The sequence below is a fragment of the Oryzias melastigma genome, linkage group LG4 (genome assembly GCF_002922805.2).
Source record: "Oryzias melastigma strain HK-1 linkage group LG4, ASM292280v2, whole genome shotgun sequence".
Classification (NCBI taxonomy): domain Eukaryota; kingdom Metazoa; phylum Chordata; class Actinopteri; order Beloniformes; family Adrianichthyidae; genus Oryzias; species Oryzias melastigma.
In genome coordinates this window covers 28,008,262-28,026,778 of record NC_050515.1, presented here as the reverse complement: position 1 = coordinate 28,026,778, position 18,517 = coordinate 28,008,262, and the positions used below count along the sequence as shown (strand labels likewise).

Genomic DNA, 18,517 nt, shown 5'->3' with positions numbered 1-18,517 from the left:
CGCGCACTCCCTGGAGCAGTCAGAGCGGAAGTTTACCTGAAGGGTCCACCTGCGGCAGCATGGACAGATGTTCTCTGTGCTCCTCGGACAGAACCAGTAGCATCCTGAACAGAACCGAGCTTACAATCACCACAGTTGACGGGGTTTTCTTTAAAGATCCAGGAAGAACTGTGACTTCTTCCTCTGTGGTGTTTTAGTCTCATCATCAGCACCCTCTGGTGGACAAATCCGGAACTGCTTGCAGGTCTACAAACCAGTTGGTCTAAAAAAATAAAAATTAAAAAAACCTCATCATCCGAGTCCTTTTGAGTTATTCCTTCCAGGGTGTTGGTACATCTCTCCATCATCGTCCTGGAGAAGATCTGAGTTCCATTACTGTTAAATCTCCGGCACTATTGATCTACGTTGCACATGCTACATCCTGTTTGCACAGTTTAACTTCCAATAATACTATTTTGCTTTTTTTTTTGCACTGTAAATCGACATTGTCATCCGTTTTGTATAGCCTTATTTATTTAACATCATATATCTCTCTTTTGTAAAGTATATTCGCTAGTCTCTGTTTATAGTCTTCTCCCCCTTTTTCTTAAACGAATCATTCATCTGTATAATATGTTCAAAGTACCTCAGTCATTATGTATATCTTGCTCAGTTTTTTTAGTGATCTGTAAATACTTCCCATATACTGTATAATAACCTGTACCACACATATTTATAATATTTATACCACTTGCTCTTACTGCCTATTGCACTTCTGGTTTCATGCCAAACTGCATTTCGTTGCCCTGTACTCGAAGTTGAATCTAATCTAATCTAAAAAATGGTCAGGAACCTCACAGCTGAAGCATGCTTTTGGTGTGATAATCCAAGTGATCCTACATAAAGCTCTAAATATATGGAGATGAAAGCTTCATCGCCCAGATCCTCTGCCTGAATTATCTTCTGAAGGTCTGAAACTGTCAAATGTTTCTCACCGTAGAACAATGAATTTGTGATTTTCTATCTTCTCATCAGATTTATGTTTCTCCATTGATGTCTGTTGTTGTTCTAAACACATACTGCGCTAAACTCATCCGTTCTGACTCAACACCCCCTTACACATGTCACACAAAAATAACACGACCATTTCAATCAGTCGGATTTAAGTTTATTTTAATAAATTCAACAACAAAAATTCCACAAGCATATTTTACTCCAACTGGAGTGCAGCAGCATCCAATCCCCAACAAAGAATGATGATCTTCTCATCCAGTCAGACAGATGAAACAGTCTGAGGTGGGGGGTGAGTTTGGTGCTGGTGTCTCTATCCACTTTTGACCCCCCAGCAAAGCTGCTGTCCATCAGTCAGAAGGAGGTCCCAGCCGAGCCGTCATCCTCTTTCTCTCCATCACTTCTTCTGCATCAAAGACAGACTGAAAACAACAGAATCCGGTTCAGCAGCATGAAAGGCAGCGAACGTTTGCTCCACCCAGATGTAGATTAAATTCATTCAAATAATTTTAAGTTTCTTGTGTCTCCAAATGGTAGCAAAATATCAAACAGTGAGTAATGAGAAAAACTTGTTTTTTTTTAAATGACAGAGGTTTTAAACTATACGCTTGATCTTCAAAAAAATCTAAACATTGTGTTAAAATCATGTCAAATAAATGAAATAAGCCTAAACCGATTGTATGGGCAAAAGTTAGAGGTCAATTGACTCAATTCTTGTGATCTTATATATTGAAAAATTCCCCACTTTGATATTTCAGACATTTTTTGGTGCAGTTTTAACAGCACATATGCTACACTTGTGGCCATTTTAAGCTCTGAATTTTAATAGGACAAACAGAGTTTAAATTATGGGGACTCTCCAAAAAAACCATCATGTGACAAATGTTCTCTATTTTTAATTCTAGGGATCAGGCTTTACAATGAAATAGCATTAATATGTTGCTAGCTCAGAGTTAACTTTAGTACATAGCACTTCGCTAAACAAGTGTAGGCCTCTTTAATCAGAATTTATGGGGCAGAGCCTGATTAGAACAATGGAAAGTTACTGTTAGCATGTTATCGTTAGCATGTTAGTAGGTCAGTGCTACCTTGTCAGTATCAACACTCTGGGTATGTCCAAATTCCTTCCTTCACTACTCACTATATAGTGTGTTCACCATTTTGTAGCACTGTCCAAATCTACCATTCAAAATCCAGGGCACTACAAAATTCCCAGAAGTCTTTCCGAAAAACTAGTGTGTCGATGCTCACTACATTAGCAAATATAGACCACAATGCATTGCGCTTGAACAATTTTTGCGAAAAAAAAAATGTAGTTTTGAACAAACTACCCATATTTTCATCATCTGAACACAGTGGAGTCATAAACAGACGTCGAAATATGTTCGTATTGATTCGATTTTCAAATCGGTGACTTCATATCCACAGTTTAGAGGGAAAAAAAGTAGTGATTATGGTGTCTGAATTACTTTTATATTCCAGAACACTATATAGTCCTGCAGTATATAGTTTTTTTTAGTGGTTAAGGATTAGGGTAGGAATTTGGACACAGCTGTTGATAAATTACTGTAAGCATGTTAGTAAATCAGCAGTAGCACATTGATAGTTCAGTAGTCTAGTACTTTGTGAGCAAGTTGGTATGTCAGAGCTAGCTTGTTAGGCTTAAGATGTTGGAAGGTCATTCTCAGGATGACAGTATTAGCATGATTCAGTGCCAGCTTGTGTGTGAACCCACTCGTTGAAGAACGACTGATCCTGCAGGTTCAGGACCAAACTGTCAGCATTCAAGTAAATTCTGTTTTGAGACGTCGCCACCTGGAGGAAAAAATCTTCTGTTAACATCATTACCAACAGCAAAAGCTACAAAGTTGAGGAAGAAAAAAAAAAAACTTTTCTGACCGTCTTGGCAATGTTCTGCGCCGCTCTAATTCTCCTCAGCTTCAGGTAACCGGGGTTCTTTGTCACGGCTTGGCCAAGCTGAGACACAGACAGAAACAAACTGATCAGCTGTGCTCTCTGACAGAACCAGGTTGTGTCCAAACCTGACAGGAAGATAGCAGCGCTCAGACCTTAACAGGTCGCTCTGTCACTCACCATCTTGGCCGCTTCAGCTTCTCCTTCTGCCTGAATGATCTTTTGTCTTTGGTCCTGTTTGGCTTTCTCTACGTAGAACTGGGCTCTCTGAGCCTCCTGTTGAGCTAACCACACACAGAAACACACAATGATAGGTCTTTAATGATGGTTTAAGTCACATGTGCTGAAGTCAAGGCTCAGGGGCCAGATCTGGCCCTCCGGGTAATTCTGTCCGGCCCTCCAGATAATTTTATTTTATTGATATAAATGGTCCGATGTTATCTTGTATCTCATTTCTAACTTGTATAATTTTGATAAAATATATTTCTATGGAGAGTAAAATATTGCAAATTATTTAAAGTATGAGTTGATTTATTCTGGTATAATATACCTGCCTGTTTTTATTCATAATCATGTTAAAAAGTTATGGTTCAAAAATTGGTATTCTGCTACTTTTTGGACAATTTTGGCATTTACTAAAATTTGTTAGGCTATTTTGGAGTTAAGCTGTTATTTGAGCTACATGCTAGCTGTTTTTGCTAATTTTGGCTTTTTTTGTTTTGCTTTCTAGTCTATTTTGGAGTTTAGCTAATATGTCTGCTACTTGCTAGCTGCATTGGCTAATTTAGGCTTTCTTTTTAAGTTTTTTTAGGCTGTTTTCGAGTTAGGCTAATATTTACAGACTACCTGTTTTGAGTAATTTAAGCTTTTTTCAGTTTTTGGGGTTATTTTGTAGTTTAGCTAATTTTTTAGCTACAGGCTAGATTTTTGGCTAACTTGTGTTTTTTTTTTCTTTTTTTTTTTAAGCTAATTTGGCATTTAGCTAAAATTTTAGCTGGCTATCACTTTCAGTGTTTTCAGCTATCAATTTCAGCATCTTCAGCGATCAGCACTAGCATCTTCAGCGGCCAAATTCATCTTACAGCTTTCAGACTAACATTATTGCCAGTAATTCTAGTTCATAAATATGTTAAAAATCTACAAATTTAAAGTTTAACAATGTAGTTTTAGAGTGTTAAATAAATCCTGTTCGGCCCGCGACCTAAGGTGTGTTTGGGATTTCAGCCCCTTGTGCGACTGAGCTTGACACCCCTGATTTAAGTCATGTTGTCTCGTCTGATTAGTTTGTTATTTGTTACCATGATGCAGGTGTGTGCACACTTACCGACTTGCTTGGCCTCTACAGCAGCGGTATACTGGCTGCTGAAACTCAGCTCGGTTATAGACACGTCATCCAGGATGATGTTAAAGTCTTTGGCTCTTTCAAACAGCTCCCTGCGTACCAGCAAGGACACCTGCTCCAATCAGAGCACAGCGTTAGCAGAGCTCGTGACCTCACCGCGTGATGTCACATGGTTCAGGGGAGAGTCCGGACACACCTGAGCTCTCTGCGTGATGAGCTGCGACGCGTTAAATTTCGCCACCACAGACTTCAGAACCTCGTTGACGATGGATGGAAGAACCCTCTCATCGTAGTCCTTTCCCAGCTGCTGGTACATGATGGGTAGATTGGAGGCCAGCGGTCTGGACAGGACACGTACGGCGATGTTCACCATCTGCAGGTCTGCACACAACACAAGGATCTTCAATTCTATTGTCCTGCATATTTAGTCGTCTAATCAAGATCATTAAAAGCCGTATATCTAACCCCCCAGCAGAGAGGGACAGAGAGGGTTTTACCTTTGCTGCCTGTCAAAGAGGAGATCTTTCTGGGTTTGGCTCTGATGTCATAGATGATGGGGTACTGGATCCATGGAATCCTGCACAAACACACAAACCAGACGGTTAACAGCAGATAAACACCAAAGGAAAGAACATTTGCCAGAGTGTCAGTTGTTGTATGGCATCGAGGTTGGACTTGTAACAGATAATAAAGCTCTTCTGCGTCTGTCTCATTCCTGTCTTCTAATACTACATCCCCCCAAAGGAAACGGTGATCCCTACGAGTCTGTTTCTGATGAAGGTTTTTCATCCTAATCTTCCATTTAGAGAGTTTTTCACTGTCACCCTTTGCTCACTCAGTTCAAAACTCAATGGTCTGCTGGTCACTTCAGCGACTAATAATCAAACATAAGCTGAAACACACAAACAGACACACGGAAGAAGCATAATTCTATGCTCACACTGAGCTCAGAATCGCATCTTTAAGTGGCCATTTCCAAACAAAAGTCTATGTCAGGAGCCACATGTGGCTCTTTTACCCTTCCATTGTGGCTCTCTGGTTCAAGAATTATTTTTGTGTGTGTTAAAAAACTAAAAACATTTTGGACATCAGATTTTTGTGCGCCGTTTACCACAGAAAATCAACTGGAAGTCAGTAAGCACAACCAGAATTAAGGTGAACTGGATTATAACAGATTATCTCTCTTTCTTTCTTTCACTGTGCCTTATGGGTTGAGAAATACAGTGGCTCTGATTTATTTTTTGAGTTGGATTCATGTATTTTTAGCAGAGATCAGCCACAAATGGTCAAATAAATTAATTACTGTTGCCATTACACTACCTGCTACTCCATTGGCAGCACTGAGCTGATTCTATGTGACACAAGGTGTCTTTTATTTTGAAAAGAAATCATATGAACCTCTGTCAAACGTTATAAACTATTTCATATTTTGAAAAAAATGACATGTTCTCTTTATATTTGTTTTTTTCAATCAAAATAAGTTAATTTTTATTTATCACAATGGCAGCTCACTCATATGAGGGTGGATATTTGTTAACTGTAAAATTCTCCTGACTATGATGTTGCCCCATCGATGCTTCAAAGATGAGGAGTTTCATAGCGTGACAACCCTGAAGAGAGAGCGGTTTAAGATAAGACAGGAAGTCCTCACAGTGCAGTAGGTCCAGAGACCACACCCACTTCAATCACAACCGACTCAGTAAAACGTACCTGAAATGCAGCCCCTCAGCCAGGATGGTGTCCATCTGCATCCCTCCAACCCTGTTAAAGATGATGGCTCTGTGACCGCCCTCCACTGCACACATCCATCCACACACAACGTTATTCAAAGGGATTTTAACCAAAAATGTCAAATAAGCACTTAGAAAAAAATAATAAATAAAAGTAAACTCAATCACTTGAAAACTAGATAAAAAGGACAAAAGTGCAAATAAAAGACTTTCAGTGGAAAAGTTTTTTTCTGGATGTGAACATGTACTTTGATGCTGAGCCATGGAGAGAATTTAACACAGATCAGTTCTGAAGTCTGTTCTCTGAGCAACAGGAAGCAAACACCTGAGGATAAGTGATGCAGTCGTCTGTCCTGGTTTTAGTCAAAACTTGAGCACCAGCATTCTTGAGGAACTGCAGCTGCTCTGCAGAACCTTGAGTCCAGTGAGCAGACCGCCACAGGAATGTCAGACCCTACAGAGCCTAAAGGAAACATGTACTGATTGAACTAAAGGGTTCCCAGGATAGATCCCTGGGGGATCCCACAGGTCAAGGCTATGTGCTCTGACACAGTTACTCATTTCAACAAAGTTCTTGTTTTTAATTAGTGCTTGAACCATTCTAGGACAACGTTGAATGGTTTTCAAAAGCAGCACTCTAATCCAATGACTGAGTTTTCTGTCATGGTTCTGTCATTAGACGAAGCAGGTGTTTCTCAGACACTTGTGAATAATAGAAGTTCTTCTTTGTCTAAGCCTATCACTGCATTTGACCTTTTTTGTAGTTTATTCTCTAACACACCTGAAGGAAGGCACTACAGCAGAAACTAGATTTGTGGCTTCACCTGTGTATGTAGCTTCATAGACGCCATACGCCAAAGCTCCGGCTCCCAGCAGCAGCTTGAGTCCAAGCCCCGCCCCCCTGCCGCCAGACGAAGACATCCGGCCCGTCAGATCTCTCAGGTGCTGGATAAAGCGCTGTGGTCCGATCCAAAGAACAGCAGGGATGGATGAAATGAGACATGATCAAACTGGACTTAACTAGTCTAAACTACTGTAAACAGTCTAAACAAAACTACTGCATGATAAAAATGAACTAAACTGGTTCAGTCTGAAGTCTGGTTCATGCTAAACTAAATCAGTTTATTCTAAACTAATCTGAACTAAAGCAGTCTAATTAAGTCATTCATAACTAAACTACTGCTTAAAAAAACTATTGGAAATGGGTCAATCAAGAAAAATGAACTGGTTTATTCTGATCTTAAAGTCCCACTTCGATCATTTTTGGATTTATTTTAAAAGCGCTTTCAGTGTTCTGTCGGTAGTTCATTAGAAATTAGCCAGAGTTGAGGGTGGGACCGTGGCCGTCTGACCACCCCTATCCCTCCCCATTGCTGAAAGCTCTGTTTTCACTCTCTCCCACTAGCTTACAGCCTCTCACATCCCCAACCCAACATTAGCGCTGCAACAAAAAAGGTAAACAATATCAAAGCTATCCAGACGTACAGTTCTGATCCAGATTCCAGTTCAGATGAGGAAAACAAAGACGTTCATGGATCTATTTTTCTGCAAGTGGATGTATCAGAATGCAGGAGAGCAGGGAGCTTGTGACCTCCTCAGTGTATTTATGTCACAAATAAGCTCCTCTTCAAACAGCATGTTTTTCATCTGCACTTGATTCACAACAATTTGAAAAAAATAAATACTCAGAAATGCCATTTTAAGCTTAAATATGGCCCCCCTCACTAGAAAATGCCACAAGAACATGTGAATATGTTATAAATGTGAACTAAACCAGTTTAAACCTTACCAGTCAACAAGAGGTCTGAACCTGAATCAGTCATCACTAAATTACTCTGAATAAAATTAGACAAAACCTACCAATTATGAGTACAAACTAACCAGCTCTGTGGACTATAGAGGATAAGGGATCACCCTGAAACTAGGAGGTTGAGGGTTCAAATCCATAGCCAGGGCACACCAAAGAGTGTCAAGATGCCTCCCTGATTAACTAATAAAGGGTAGCAGGAGTTGGAGTGACTGCAGCTCACCTCTGCCTCATGGGATGGGTCAAACACGCAGAACACGTTTCCCAAACTCTGATATAACCGTTGACTGTATAATAATAGTGAATGTATACATGTCTGCGGATATGACCCACGGACTGTACTGAAGTAAACAATAAGTCTGAATGTTTTAACTGCACTAAACTAAATGAAAATGCAAAGAAAGAATACCGGTGCCTATCGCATAGGTGAAAGATAGTCACGTGGGCGGTAGAAAACTGGCGCGTGCGTCTACCGCAGTTAGCATTTTACCGCTGAGTTGCATTGAGTTAACCTTATCAGAGATGTCTGACCACAACAATTATTTTCTTTACCGTCCAGAACACTTACGTTCGGTTCCCTGCTCGCCATGTTGTTCAACAGTACCCAAGGTCAGCCTGCTGCGCGCGCAGTTTAGCGCAGGGCATGCTGGGACATGAAGTTGCAATGAAGTAGGCAGATCCGGTGTTGCTGCCCCCTATAAGACAGAAACGGTACTGCAGTTGCACCAGATATTTTTTTTGGTTCTTTCTCTCTAATTTTTTAAACAAATCCACTCCAATGAAAATCAAGTTTTTAATATGATTTTGTGGCTGAAAATAAGGAGAAAATTGCTTTTTCTGTGCATTTCTATTTTTTAAATCGTTGTTAGGAAGAGTGGGTAGACTTCCTCTGCACAAATGATTCCACCCAAAAACAGAAGGGAATCTTTAATGAACTCATGCTTCTCTGCAGAAATTATGTCCTAGAAAACAAAATAATTTTTCATAGATTTTTTTTTGTCTAAAAATACCATAATCATAATTAAAAGACCACTGAAAACACTTACTGTAGATTTAAACATGATGGGAGAAGGACTTTATTGTCCCTGAAGTCAATGATTGTGTCTTGAACTTCCATTCTGCACAGACTTTACGTTTCAGAACCACTTCAAACCTGCTACTTTTGGTTTGTTTGTGCTGCTGTTCCACTTCAGGTGTACAAAAACAGACCCACAAACTGAAACCAGACCTAAAACCTCTAAAGAAAATAACCACACACTTCTGATGGAGAGGGATTTAGTAGGAGTTTTCCAGAACGGATGCATGATGCTGTTTTCACTGCTTTGAATGTCTTCAAAACAGCAGTGCTTCTAAATGTGCGTCTACAACTTCCTGCAGGAAGTTGCATTTTTTTCTCGTGATGACACTTCTCATTTCAGCTCCTGCATCTGTCAAGCTGCAGTCACTATGCATCAGCTGTCACATCAGGTCAGTTTTATTTGAATGATGTTCAGATCTGCTGCATCCGTATGATTATTCCTTTTCTGACTCTATTATCTTTAATAATGAAAAAAGGACACTGTGTTATTACAACATTGTTAAACTTTAATCCACAACTCTTGTCATAGTAAAACACAAGTCTATTTCACACGGGTTCAGAGAGCAGCTAAGAAAAACAAAGAGTGAAGAGATGAGAAAATTCCAGATCTATGAGAATGTTCAGGAAGAAGCTGCAGGGGTTCACGATGATCGGGAAAAGTGGAGCCAAGCTTCAGTGCTGCAGTGGAACAGAGCTTGGGAAGGCTCCACAGGTGACTCACAAAGCTCTCTGAGGTTGCTGGTGAACATCTGGTGACTTCTCTGGAGGACAGCAGTTAGGAGAGTCTGTCAGCTGAACCTGGCCTCACCGAAGCTGTGTCCCACCTCAGAGGCTGCTCGCTCAATCCCGTCACTGTTTCTCTGAGCTAAGGAAGGTTTTGTACTAAACAAACAAAAGGCCTTTTGAAACTGTCCATCAGCACACAGGTAGAGTACCTGTCCTCACCTGATGCTTGCTGTTCCTGAACAAATACGGTGACCTCTGAAACGGGACACAGCCACGATGAAGTCTGATGTGAAATGGACCTGCAGCACCATCAGGATCTGAACTCACTTGAGACTTCACTCCTCGGTCAGATGTGGCCAAATCTAGGAGCAGTGCTGTCCAGAGACAGCTTTCCATGAGCTTCTGGGGCAGTTCACACAGATTCATCGGTCGGACGTCATGCTCTCAAAACAGGTTCAACAAGGGGAAAAAAAAGAGGAGTGAAGGTGAGGCGTTTGGTCCATCAGGTAGAAGAAAAATGTGGGAATAGGTTCCTGGAGCAGGAAACAGTGCGGCTCCTCATTGCCCCTCATCTCAGGTTCATAACAACCCTTCCAGTCAATCAAAACAGGGGTGGGCAACCAAAACATGAAGCTCGCTTTGTTGACTGTGCTCTGCGGACCAGAGCGTGCCGACTCCACATCAGCGCCACTGCTGCCAACTGGACCTAACCGTGGTGTGGTTGGTGACGGTGGAGGACGTCAGCACTTAGAGGGCACAGTCAGAGGTCTAGCTTGGGGTCAGACGTAGAAAAGCCGGACCCGGGATGTGCTAACGTGGAGGTCATCATCAAAAAACTTGGTCTCTATGATCACGTTCCCACTGGAAGAAAGACAAAGAGAGGCGTCAATTACACCACATTCTGTAGTATTTCATATCCTAACACACTGGAGAAATGCCAAAACAAAAACAAACATATTGATTGTAAGAGACACAAATATCAGCTGGTCATCCGTGGGACTGCACATCTGAAAGTGTTTTAGTTGTATTCATGCTGTACTATGAGTGTGTACTGTTGTGAGAGTAAACAGTTTTGAGTGTGAACAGTTTTGAGTGTGTGTACCTGTGCTGTGAGAGTGCACAGAAAGCACAACTTATCATCTTGTGCAGTTTTGAGAGTCTGTGTGCATGTGTGCAGCTGTGAGTGTGTGCAATTGTGAGAGTAGATAGCTGTGAGAGTGTACAGTTGTGAGTGTGTGCAGCTGTGCTGTGAGTGTGCACAGAGTGCACAATTGTGAGCATATGCAGTTGTGAGAGTGGACAGTTGTGGTAGTCCATAGTTGTGAGCGTGTGCAGGTTTTTAGCATGCACAGCTGGGAGAGTGTGCACAGTGTGTGCTGTGAGCATCCAAGGTTGTGACTATACTTTCGTGAGTGTGCACAGCTGTAGGTGCCCATTCTGTGACCATGCAGTGTGAGTCCGCAATTTTGTGAGTGCAGAGTTGTGAGCATGCATATCTGTGAGTGTGCGCAGGTTTTAGCATATGCAGTTGTGAGCTTAACTTTGTGATTGTGTGCAGGTTTGATCAAGCACACCTGTGAGAGTGCACATCTGCAACTGTGTTTCCAGTTTGGAGACTGAACCGTTTTGGGAGAGTGGACAGTTGTAAAGGTGTGCAGGCATGCCCGTGGACAACTGTGACTGTGTGCACTTTTGAGCCTGTGCCGTGGTAAATGTGCAGTTTTGAGGATGCACAATTGTGAGTCTCTGCCGATTAGAGTCTGTAGCTGAGACTGTGTGCAGCTGATTATATGTGCAGTTGTTAGCCTGTGCAAATGTCCGTATTTCAGTTGTGTGTCGGTCTGAACTTGTGAAAATACTAGTGTTGCCGCTCCATGAGATGTGGTAGACAGCGATGACATCACCAGCAGACAGGAGACGGAGACTCACGTCAGAACGTTGGCAGGCATCATCTGTGATTCTGGAGCAGCTTCGATTAGCGACTGCCACGTGTTGGTGGAGTTTGGAATGACAAAGCCGAACTCAAAGAACCACTCTGCAAACACACAAAGACACACTATCACGGTGCTGCTTGTTGCTCTGGAAACTCCAGAAAAACATGTTGGGATGAGGAGGGTGGGGCGTCCCGGGGGGACAGCTGAGAAACAGCTGCCCCTTTGGGACGCCCTGGCAGGAACACGAACACAGAAGTGAAAAATAAAAAAAAAAATCACAATCCTTCCTGCACCGCATGGGGCAGCAGCTTGAAGGAAATTAGACTTGTTTGTTAAAGATCAGTGCTGGTTACCATGACAACGGTGAGGAGGGAAACAGGTTAGAGACAATGAACGCTTCCTCAGTGATGGATGAAGGAGAAACATTTGAAGGTTTAAAAGATCTGAGGTCCAAACAAACTCTCGTTCTGTGGAAACATCTGACCTTCTAGACACTGTCCTTTAAAGAGAACTTTCTGCTCCAGCCTGAACTTCTCCAGCTTCTCCGTGGAAGAGAAGTTCAGCTCTCTGGACACCGCTTTGCACTTTAGGATCTTCTTTGGTACTCGAGCTGAGGAAACAGAGGATAGGGCCTCATAGATCATCACTTCTTCAGAGTCCTTCGTGGCTCTGTAGTAGCTTGAATCCAGATCCCAGTGTGAACCTACCTTCATGCTCCACCCCTGGTACCGACAGGTCCTCCGTCCCCTGCCACAAAACCTTTCCCGTCTCCGCATCGCGGAGGTTCATCCAGTTTCTGCCAAAGAGGTTAAGTGAAACCAAGAGCTGCTGTGAGCCGCCACGCTGCCCAGAACCACCTTTGACCCAGGACAAGAACCAAAGTGCCACTGCGGCATGAAGGTGAGCACCGACAGCAGGCAGGACCGGTGATCAGCACCTGACCCCCCCCTTCCTGGAAAAGTGTGCTGAGTTCAAAGGTTCTTCTAATCCCCTCAAGTGTAACTCAGTCTAATCTGCAGGATCTGCGTTTGCTTCATCTCTGAGGAAGCGGAGCAGAGAACCCCCCCACTATGAAGAAGAGTTCTGGCTCGGCAGCAGTAGGGAGGCAGAGGGTGCTCAGACCAGGAACCATCCTGATGAAGAGAAGGGTTAAACCCCATAGACCTTTATCCTCAGTCCAGGACGGTTCTGCTGTCCAGCTCCTGCAGAGTCGCTTCTGTGTCTTTGGACCTCCAGGTCATCCGGTTTCAGATTCTGGACCACCACCATGTGCCTGCACAGATCTATGGGTTTTCAGCTGAACCCCCCTCCTAACTGGCACCAGAAGACCTCATTCTGACCCGGTTCTAGCTGTGTTCTGCATTTGACTCAGTATTAGGTTTGTTTAAAGGTCTGACCCGGTTCTGAGTAAGTTGGATAATAGGTTGCTTAAAGTGTTGAATTCGTGGTGCGTTCGTGTGCCGCTCGGACCTTTCAGTATGTCGGTAAACACGACCGAGCCGCCGCTCTGGTATCAGGTTTTAGCCGGACGGGTTCCGCGCCTAGCGCGCCGATCCTGGTTTCGTAACGTCAGTCGCAGACTGCAGATGCTAACGCGGGGGCAGCTTCTGGGTCCGCCCGGACGACACGAACCCCCGATACCGAGCTGTGAGCGCGGCCGCGGCGCCGGGAGGCCCGGACCCCCGCCTCCAGCAGCATAAAGGATACAGCTTGAAGCCCTTGAGGATCTCCTTGGCCCGGTCTTCGTCTGAAGACATGTCACGGATCCACCGATGATCCAGAACCTTCTGGACCGTTAACCTCAGCTTCACCGGCAGAAACGCGGACTGCCCGTCAGGTTCGGGTCGGAACGGAACCGCAGGGTGGAAAACGACCAGAATATCCAGTTGGACTGCGGATAAATCCGATTCCAGTAATGCAATCAGCTAAATATACCCGCTACAAGACGGACGTCTAAGGTGACCAATCAGCGGCGAGACTCGCAGTTGTTGGCCAATCAAACGGAACGCTGCGGGAGAGGGCGGGTCTACGGAGGATAGAGACGCGTCACCACTGGCAACGCCACTTTGTATTAAAGATGCTTTCAACGCGCACTCGGATTTTTTTTTTAAACCTGTGCTCAGCAAACAAGTTTTGATTTTGCAAAAATAAAATGTTAATAACTTTCTACTTACACATAGGTGTTTTAATTGTTTAGCACAAAAATACAAATACATGCAGATTTATTTTGAAGTTCTAAACTTTAGTTGTGAACGTCAATGAGTCACCCAAATGAGCCAAACCTCAGGTGGACAGTCAGACTGAGCCCTTTGTTTACAGTCAAGTGCAGGGGAATGAAAAAGTAGCCAATTGAGATTTACAAAATTAAAGTTTCAATTGATAAGCTGGAATGCAGAATCATGAATCCCCACATCATTGCTGGAAGTAGCCCTGCCAATAGGAGGCGCTGTGAGCATTAGTAAACTCAGTTTCCTTTTCTCTGTCTAACAGAAACAAAACACCACACACCACTTTGTACTGGAACAACATTTATTGATTTAGTCTTTCTTGGCAGCTGCCTTCCTCATGGCGGCCAGCACGTTGCTTAGCTCCTCCCTCTTTCTCTTGGCCCGAATGTGGGTCCCAATCTGAAAGAAGCACAAACAGGATCAGATTTTCAAAGTGAGCCTAAATTGCAGAAACCATTGACCACTCAGCTCATCTTCACCCATCATAACTCAGGCCCCGCCCTCACAGCCCCATCACTAAAGACTGGAGCATAACATTTAAAGACCCACTTCCATATCAAGCATGTTTTGGGTGTTTTAACATGTTCTTGTGGCATTTTTTTTCTGATGGAGGACATATAAGAAAATTTAGATTGAAATTTAATTAATTTATCCAAAATTGTTATGACTTAGAGACTACTAAAGTAGGACACAATCTACCGGCTCCACTCCACTCTGATGAATGTTCTAGGAGACAAACAGTTCCATGTACATCTTTGTTTTCCTAGTCTGAGCTGGTAAAACCGTACAGCTGGATATCTATAATATTCTTCGCCATTCTGTTACACCGGTAATGTTAGGTTAGTGTGAGGGGTTGTAAGCTAGCGGGAAAGCACGTTAACAGATGGATGTCAGAGAGGAAGAGGGGTGGGCTTCCTCTGATCCCACCCACAACTCAGAGGGGGATTTCTAATGAACTACTGTCGCTCTGCAGAAACTTTGTAGTAGATAATTACAGTTTTTATTTAATTTTGGCTAAAATGGTATACTCATAATTAAAAGACCACTGAGAAGTAAGAGTGTAACAGATCACTGATAATCCGTGGTCCGTATGGATCACTTAGCCATAGTTCGGCCCACACGAGTACTGCGTACTGCAGTTTCAATGTTAAGTCAATGTCCAGGCGACATCAGCCGTCTTGAAGCACACCAGTGCGTTTTGGGCGTCAGGGAACAATGCTTCTTTTTTTCAAGTTCAAATAGATTTAAAATGTTTTTGGTGAACAATTAATTTCGATCAAGAACTCTGTTTTGGATCATGAGTTGACGTGATCAGTGAGTGGAAACCAACACTATGATCCTCTTGTTTGTATGCTGAAAGCAAATGTCATTCAGACGCAGCTCCTGCAGTACATGGTGAACTTCATCATACTGGGAGAATCTCTGAATGATCTCATAAACGCAGACATGGAGACTTGGAAAAAGTCCTAAAAAAATTCAAGTTTGAGGCTTAAAGACGTTTCACCTCTCATCTGAGCGGCTTCTTCAATTCTGTCCGTCTGGTGTCGAGATGGATATATCCCCACTGGAGTTTCAGTCCTTTCATGACCAACAATGTCCCTTAAAGAACAAGCTGTTCTCCCATTTTTGCACATCTACACTCAGGCTGGGAATCTCAGGGTAACTCACAATACGATCCAATTCACGATACATGGCTCACGATACCGATGTATATCGAGATGGCAAACATTGAAATAATCATTATATTACCTTGGTAATCTATGATGTATAACTATTTTTCAAATAACGTTATTTTCTTCAAAACTTTCTTTTAGAACAATTTAAAATACAATATGTTAATTTAACACCCCCTCCAACATTAAAATAAAATTAACAATAAATAGGAATGTCTTTACAATAATGATATATATTTTAAGGAAAAAAATAAAGCTTCAACTAAGAACTAAAATGCAGAGAATTTCAAATGGCCGTCTAACTTCAAAGACCAAAAAAATGTGGAAATAAAAAAAACAAAATGCTGCATTTTCAATCATTTGACTTTTTACATCAGGTAATTTATTATTTTTGAGGCATAATATCAATGTTCAGCCTCCTAATCATTGTTTATTGTTCATTATTTTACTGTCCCTGTATCTATATTGATTTTCCCTCCATTTATTCAAAATTTCTGCACTTTTCTTTGATAAACATGTTAGTCACATGCTGATCAATAATGCCACTAGACGTCTCACTCTAGTGGCTGCATACCTGTCCACTAGAATCTATTTTGTGTTGGGACAGGTCACTGTTGTCGCCCTGACGATCCATGTTTGTTACATTAGAAACAGTGAATGCTGTCTGCTTCTACTTTAGAAAAATACAGACACACGCAAAGCACCCCCTGGTGGAGTTGTTTGGTATAATTTTAAAAATTATTTCAGGGAAAGAGAGGACCGGTAATTGTGAGTTGAAATATTGAGATGTTTTGTCCCAGCTCTAATTTCCACCGACAGACATGGAGACGTGATTATAGATGTTTTTGTGTAGCTCTTTAAAATGAATAAACCTGATCTCTAGAGATCCTCCTTGTCTTCCATACAATGTAAATAAGATATAAAATCAATGCTTCCTTTTAGTGATGAGGCTAAAAACTTTACAATGGTAGCTCCTCCCATGTAGGTCCAGCACTTCACATATATAAACATATTTTTGGAAACGCGCCTAGCAGCAAGCTTCATGGGCAACAGATGAGACAGTAGATGTGAATTTGATGCGTGGATTACATTTAGTGTGAACGCAGCATAAAAACTCTGATCCAGAGTGGGGACGCAGGTCTACAGCTGGAGTTATGATATGATGAGAATGTCACAGCATGGACATGAAGACCAAATGACTGACAGCACATGAACTTACCCTCTTCTTGATGAACTTCAGTGCTCTCTTGTCCTTGGACACCTTCAGCAGCTCCATGGCTCTCCTCTCGTATGGAGCGAAGCCACACACCTCCCTGATCATGTCCCGGACAAACTTGCTGTGTTTGGTCAGGCGCTGCACAGAAACGGTTAACTCCACTTTAGAGTTCTGATCTTCATGTATGAACGAAACATTTTTATCCACTATGACAAAGACGCAGATGAAGAAGAACCACTCAGAAGGAAAAAACTGTATATTTTTAAGGACAGTGGTCCCAAACACTTACCCCACGGCGACGACTGTGCTTTGGAGCTGTCACGTTCTTGGTGACTGGATGGCCTTTACTCAGGCCCACAGCCATGGGGTATCGGATAGCCATGTCTGCAAAGAACAACCATGTAAATGTCAACATCTGTATCTCAGCCAGGAGCATTTCTACAACTCCCATGTCATTCTGAACTAAATACATCACTGTTTGCACACAAAAAGGTAAAAACTTCAATCAGATCAATTCTGTTGCTTGAACAATTCGCACTTAATATCCATCAGGTTCATTCATGGAACTTAGGTTGATAGAAAACATGAATTTACTGCACAAAGACATTCAGAACCCCATTTGCCACTATCATAAGCACAATTACTGCAAAGGATTGTGGGATTGGATGATTGTTTGTCCTATCAGAACAAAAATTGTAATGTTTTCTCTGTCATGACGGAACCCTACGGTTCTCAGAATCTTAGAAGGTACCGCGGCAGCAGCAACTTCAAGAAGAATCCACGACCAAATAGATTACGCGTGAAAAGGGTTGACGAGATTCCGTTCTGTCGCACGAAAAAACCTGACACGTTACATTGCTATCACATACGCAGAGCACAGCGTCTCTTTAAAGGTTTGAACTGGACGGAACCGGAATCCAAGCGTGAGGGGATATTTTATCTGCCTCAGTGGTGATTTTTAATCAAATACCGGGACTGAAGCTGCAGAGGGTTCAGTACTACAGCTTGATCAGAGAGTGGTTAGGCTGAGTGCGCGGATGTCGGGGATTTTCATCAGATTCGCGACGCTCGTTGACTTAGCTTACCTGGATTCTTCAATGGCGCTTAACCGGAAGGACCGCCGCTGCGAAGGAAGCAGATGGAAGACGGCACGCGGGGGGCTGTGTGGTAAACAGCGCCTCCTTGTGGCCTGGTGGAGCTTCTACTCCTGCTGAACATTTTTTTTGTAACTTTAAAAAGAAATTTGTGTCTGTCAAAATATTTAGTATTTTTAAAAAAAATTGTCTGACGGTAAAAAGATTTGTAACCCTACCTGTTATAAGAAATGTGCATGTCTGTAAAAGTGTTTCATGACAGTAGATTTTATTTTAAGTTCGTAAAAACGTTTTGTTTATGTATAAAACCTCATGTTACAGACAGGCAATTTTTTCTGCATGTAAAAAATCTTTTTACAGACACACAAATCTCTTACTTCATTGATCTACTGGGACAAACAAGTACAATTCTTTTACTTCTCAACAAATCAGCAGCCTTTCACTGTCACCCAATCGGTATGCTGCTTCGAGCTGTCGATCAGATACATAATATCTATGCCAGGAAAACAAAAACAAAAAAAACCTTTAAATAAAAAGTTTCTTCACTCAGCACAAAAGAGAAAAGAAGAAATTGTGGAAGATACTCCAAATCTTGTAATTGATGCATTTCATTACGACATTGCAATTGGAAAAAAAAACTATTTAGGGACAATTTCTTTTCATAAGTACAAAATATTTTTAGACATTTTCATAAACATTTTTACAGACACAAATTTCTTACTTCTAGTATGAAACTTTTTTTTTTTTTTATACAGACAGACAATGCTTTAGCAACAAATCTAACT

General features: G+C 42.1%; 4 protein-coding genes across 6 annotated transcripts in view; all 4 read right to left on the bottom strand.

The window, feature by feature from the left end:
* Nucleotides 1-696, bottom strand: part of commd2 (COMM domain containing 2) — a 4,505-nt gene extending 3,809 nt beyond the window's left edge. Inside the window, exon 1 of the mRNA XM_024258744.2 lies at nt 37-696. Coding sequence (XP_024114512.1) covers nt 37-103 — 67 coding nt within the window. The 5' untranslated portion in view covers nt 104-696. The remainder of the gene's footprint in view (nt 1-36) is intronic.
* Nucleotides 697-1,125: 429 nt separating this feature from the next.
* Nucleotides 1,126-8,504, bottom strand: LOC112136816 (prohibitin-2). Its single transcript, XM_024258736.2, has 10 exons — nt 8,352-8,504; nt 6,801-6,933; nt 5,957-6,041; nt 4,744-4,823; nt 4,443-4,627; nt 4,229-4,358; nt 3,085-3,188; nt 2,890-2,967; nt 2,726-2,805; nt 1,126-1,412 (listed from the first exon to the last, which is right to left on the bottom strand). The coding sequence occupies exons 1-10, from the start codon at nt 8,370-8,372 to the stop codon at nt 1,388-1,390; spliced, it is 921 nt and encodes a 306-aa protein (XP_024114504.1). The 5' UTR covers nt 8,373-8,504; the 3' UTR covers nt 1,126-1,387.
* Nucleotides 8,505-9,346: 842 nt separating this feature from the next.
* Nucleotides 9,347-13,595, bottom strand: pde6d (phosphodiesterase 6D, cGMP-specific, rod, delta). 2 transcript variants are annotated; one of them, XR_002917424.2, is made up of 6 exons: nt 13,229-13,595; nt 12,229-12,317; nt 12,006-12,131; nt 11,517-11,622; nt 9,915-10,448; nt 9,347-9,842 (listed from the first exon to the last, which is right to left on the bottom strand). XR_002917424.2 is itself a non-coding variant. In XM_024258747.2 (5 exons), exons 1-5 carry the CDS (start codon nt 13,276-13,278, stop codon nt 10,367-10,369), a joined length of 453 nt encoding a protein of 150 aa, XP_024114515.1. In that variant the 5' UTR covers nt 13,279-13,595; the 3' UTR covers nt 9,347-10,366. The 2 variants fall into 2 exon arrangements, 1 of the variants encoding a protein (XP_024114515.1); XM_024258747.2 differs by having other exon boundaries at nt 9,347-10,448.
* A 437-nt stretch (nt 13,596-14,032) lies between these two features.
* On the bottom strand, nt 14,033-17,869 carry rpl36 (ribosomal protein L36). 2 transcript variants are annotated; one of them, XM_024258751.2, is made up of 4 exons: nt 17,724-17,869; nt 16,928-17,022; nt 16,642-16,776; nt 14,033-14,148 (listed from the first exon to the last, which is right to left on the bottom strand). In XM_024258751.2, exons 2-4 carry the CDS (start codon nt 17,018-17,020, stop codon nt 14,059-14,061), a joined length of 318 nt encoding a protein of 105 aa, XP_024114519.1. In that variant the 5' UTR covers nt 17,021-17,022; nt 17,724-17,869; the 3' UTR covers nt 14,033-14,058. The 2 variants fall into 2 exon arrangements, with proteins under 2 accessions (XP_024114519.1, XP_024114520.1); XM_024258752.2 differs by lacking the exon at nt 17,724-17,869 and adding an exon at nt 17,609-17,697.
* Between the last annotated feature and the right edge of the window lie 648 nt (nt 17,870-18,517).

Coding starts and splice junctions, on each gene's coding strand:
- pde6d (XM_024258747.2), bottom strand. CDS start 13,278: ATGTCTTCAGACGAAGACCGGGCCAAGGAGATCCTCAAGGGCTTCAAG. Junction 12,318..13,228: donor ATCCTCAAGGGCTTCAAGCT/GTATCCTTTATG, acceptor CCTCTTTGGCAG/AAACTGGATGAACCTCCGCG. Junction 12,132..12,228: donor ACCAGGGGTGGAGCATGAAG/GTAGGTTCACAC, acceptor CTGTTTCCTCAG/CTCGAGTACCAAAGAAGATC.
- LOC112136816 (XM_024258736.2), bottom strand. CDS start 8,372: ATGGCGAGCAGGGAACCGAAC. Junction 6,042..6,800: donor CTATGAAGCTACATACACAG/GTGAAGCCACAA, acceptor GGATGTGTGCAG/TGGAGGGCGGTCACAGAGCC. Junction 3,189..4,228: donor TGTAGAGGCCAAGCAAGTCG/GTAAGTGTGCAC, acceptor GTGTGTGGTTAG/CTCAACAGGAGGCTCAGAGA.
- rpl36 (XM_024258751.2), bottom strand. CDS start 17,020: ATGGCTATCCGATACCCCATGGCTGTGGGCCTGAGTAAAGGCCATCCA. Junction 16,777..16,927: donor AGCACAGTCGTCGCCGTGGG/GTAAGTGTTTGG, acceptor GTTTCTGTGCAG/CGCCTGACCAAACACAGCAA. Junction 14,149..16,641: donor TGAAGTTCATCAAGAAGAGG/GTAAGTTCATGT, acceptor TGCTTCTTTCAG/ATTGGGACCCACATTCGGGC.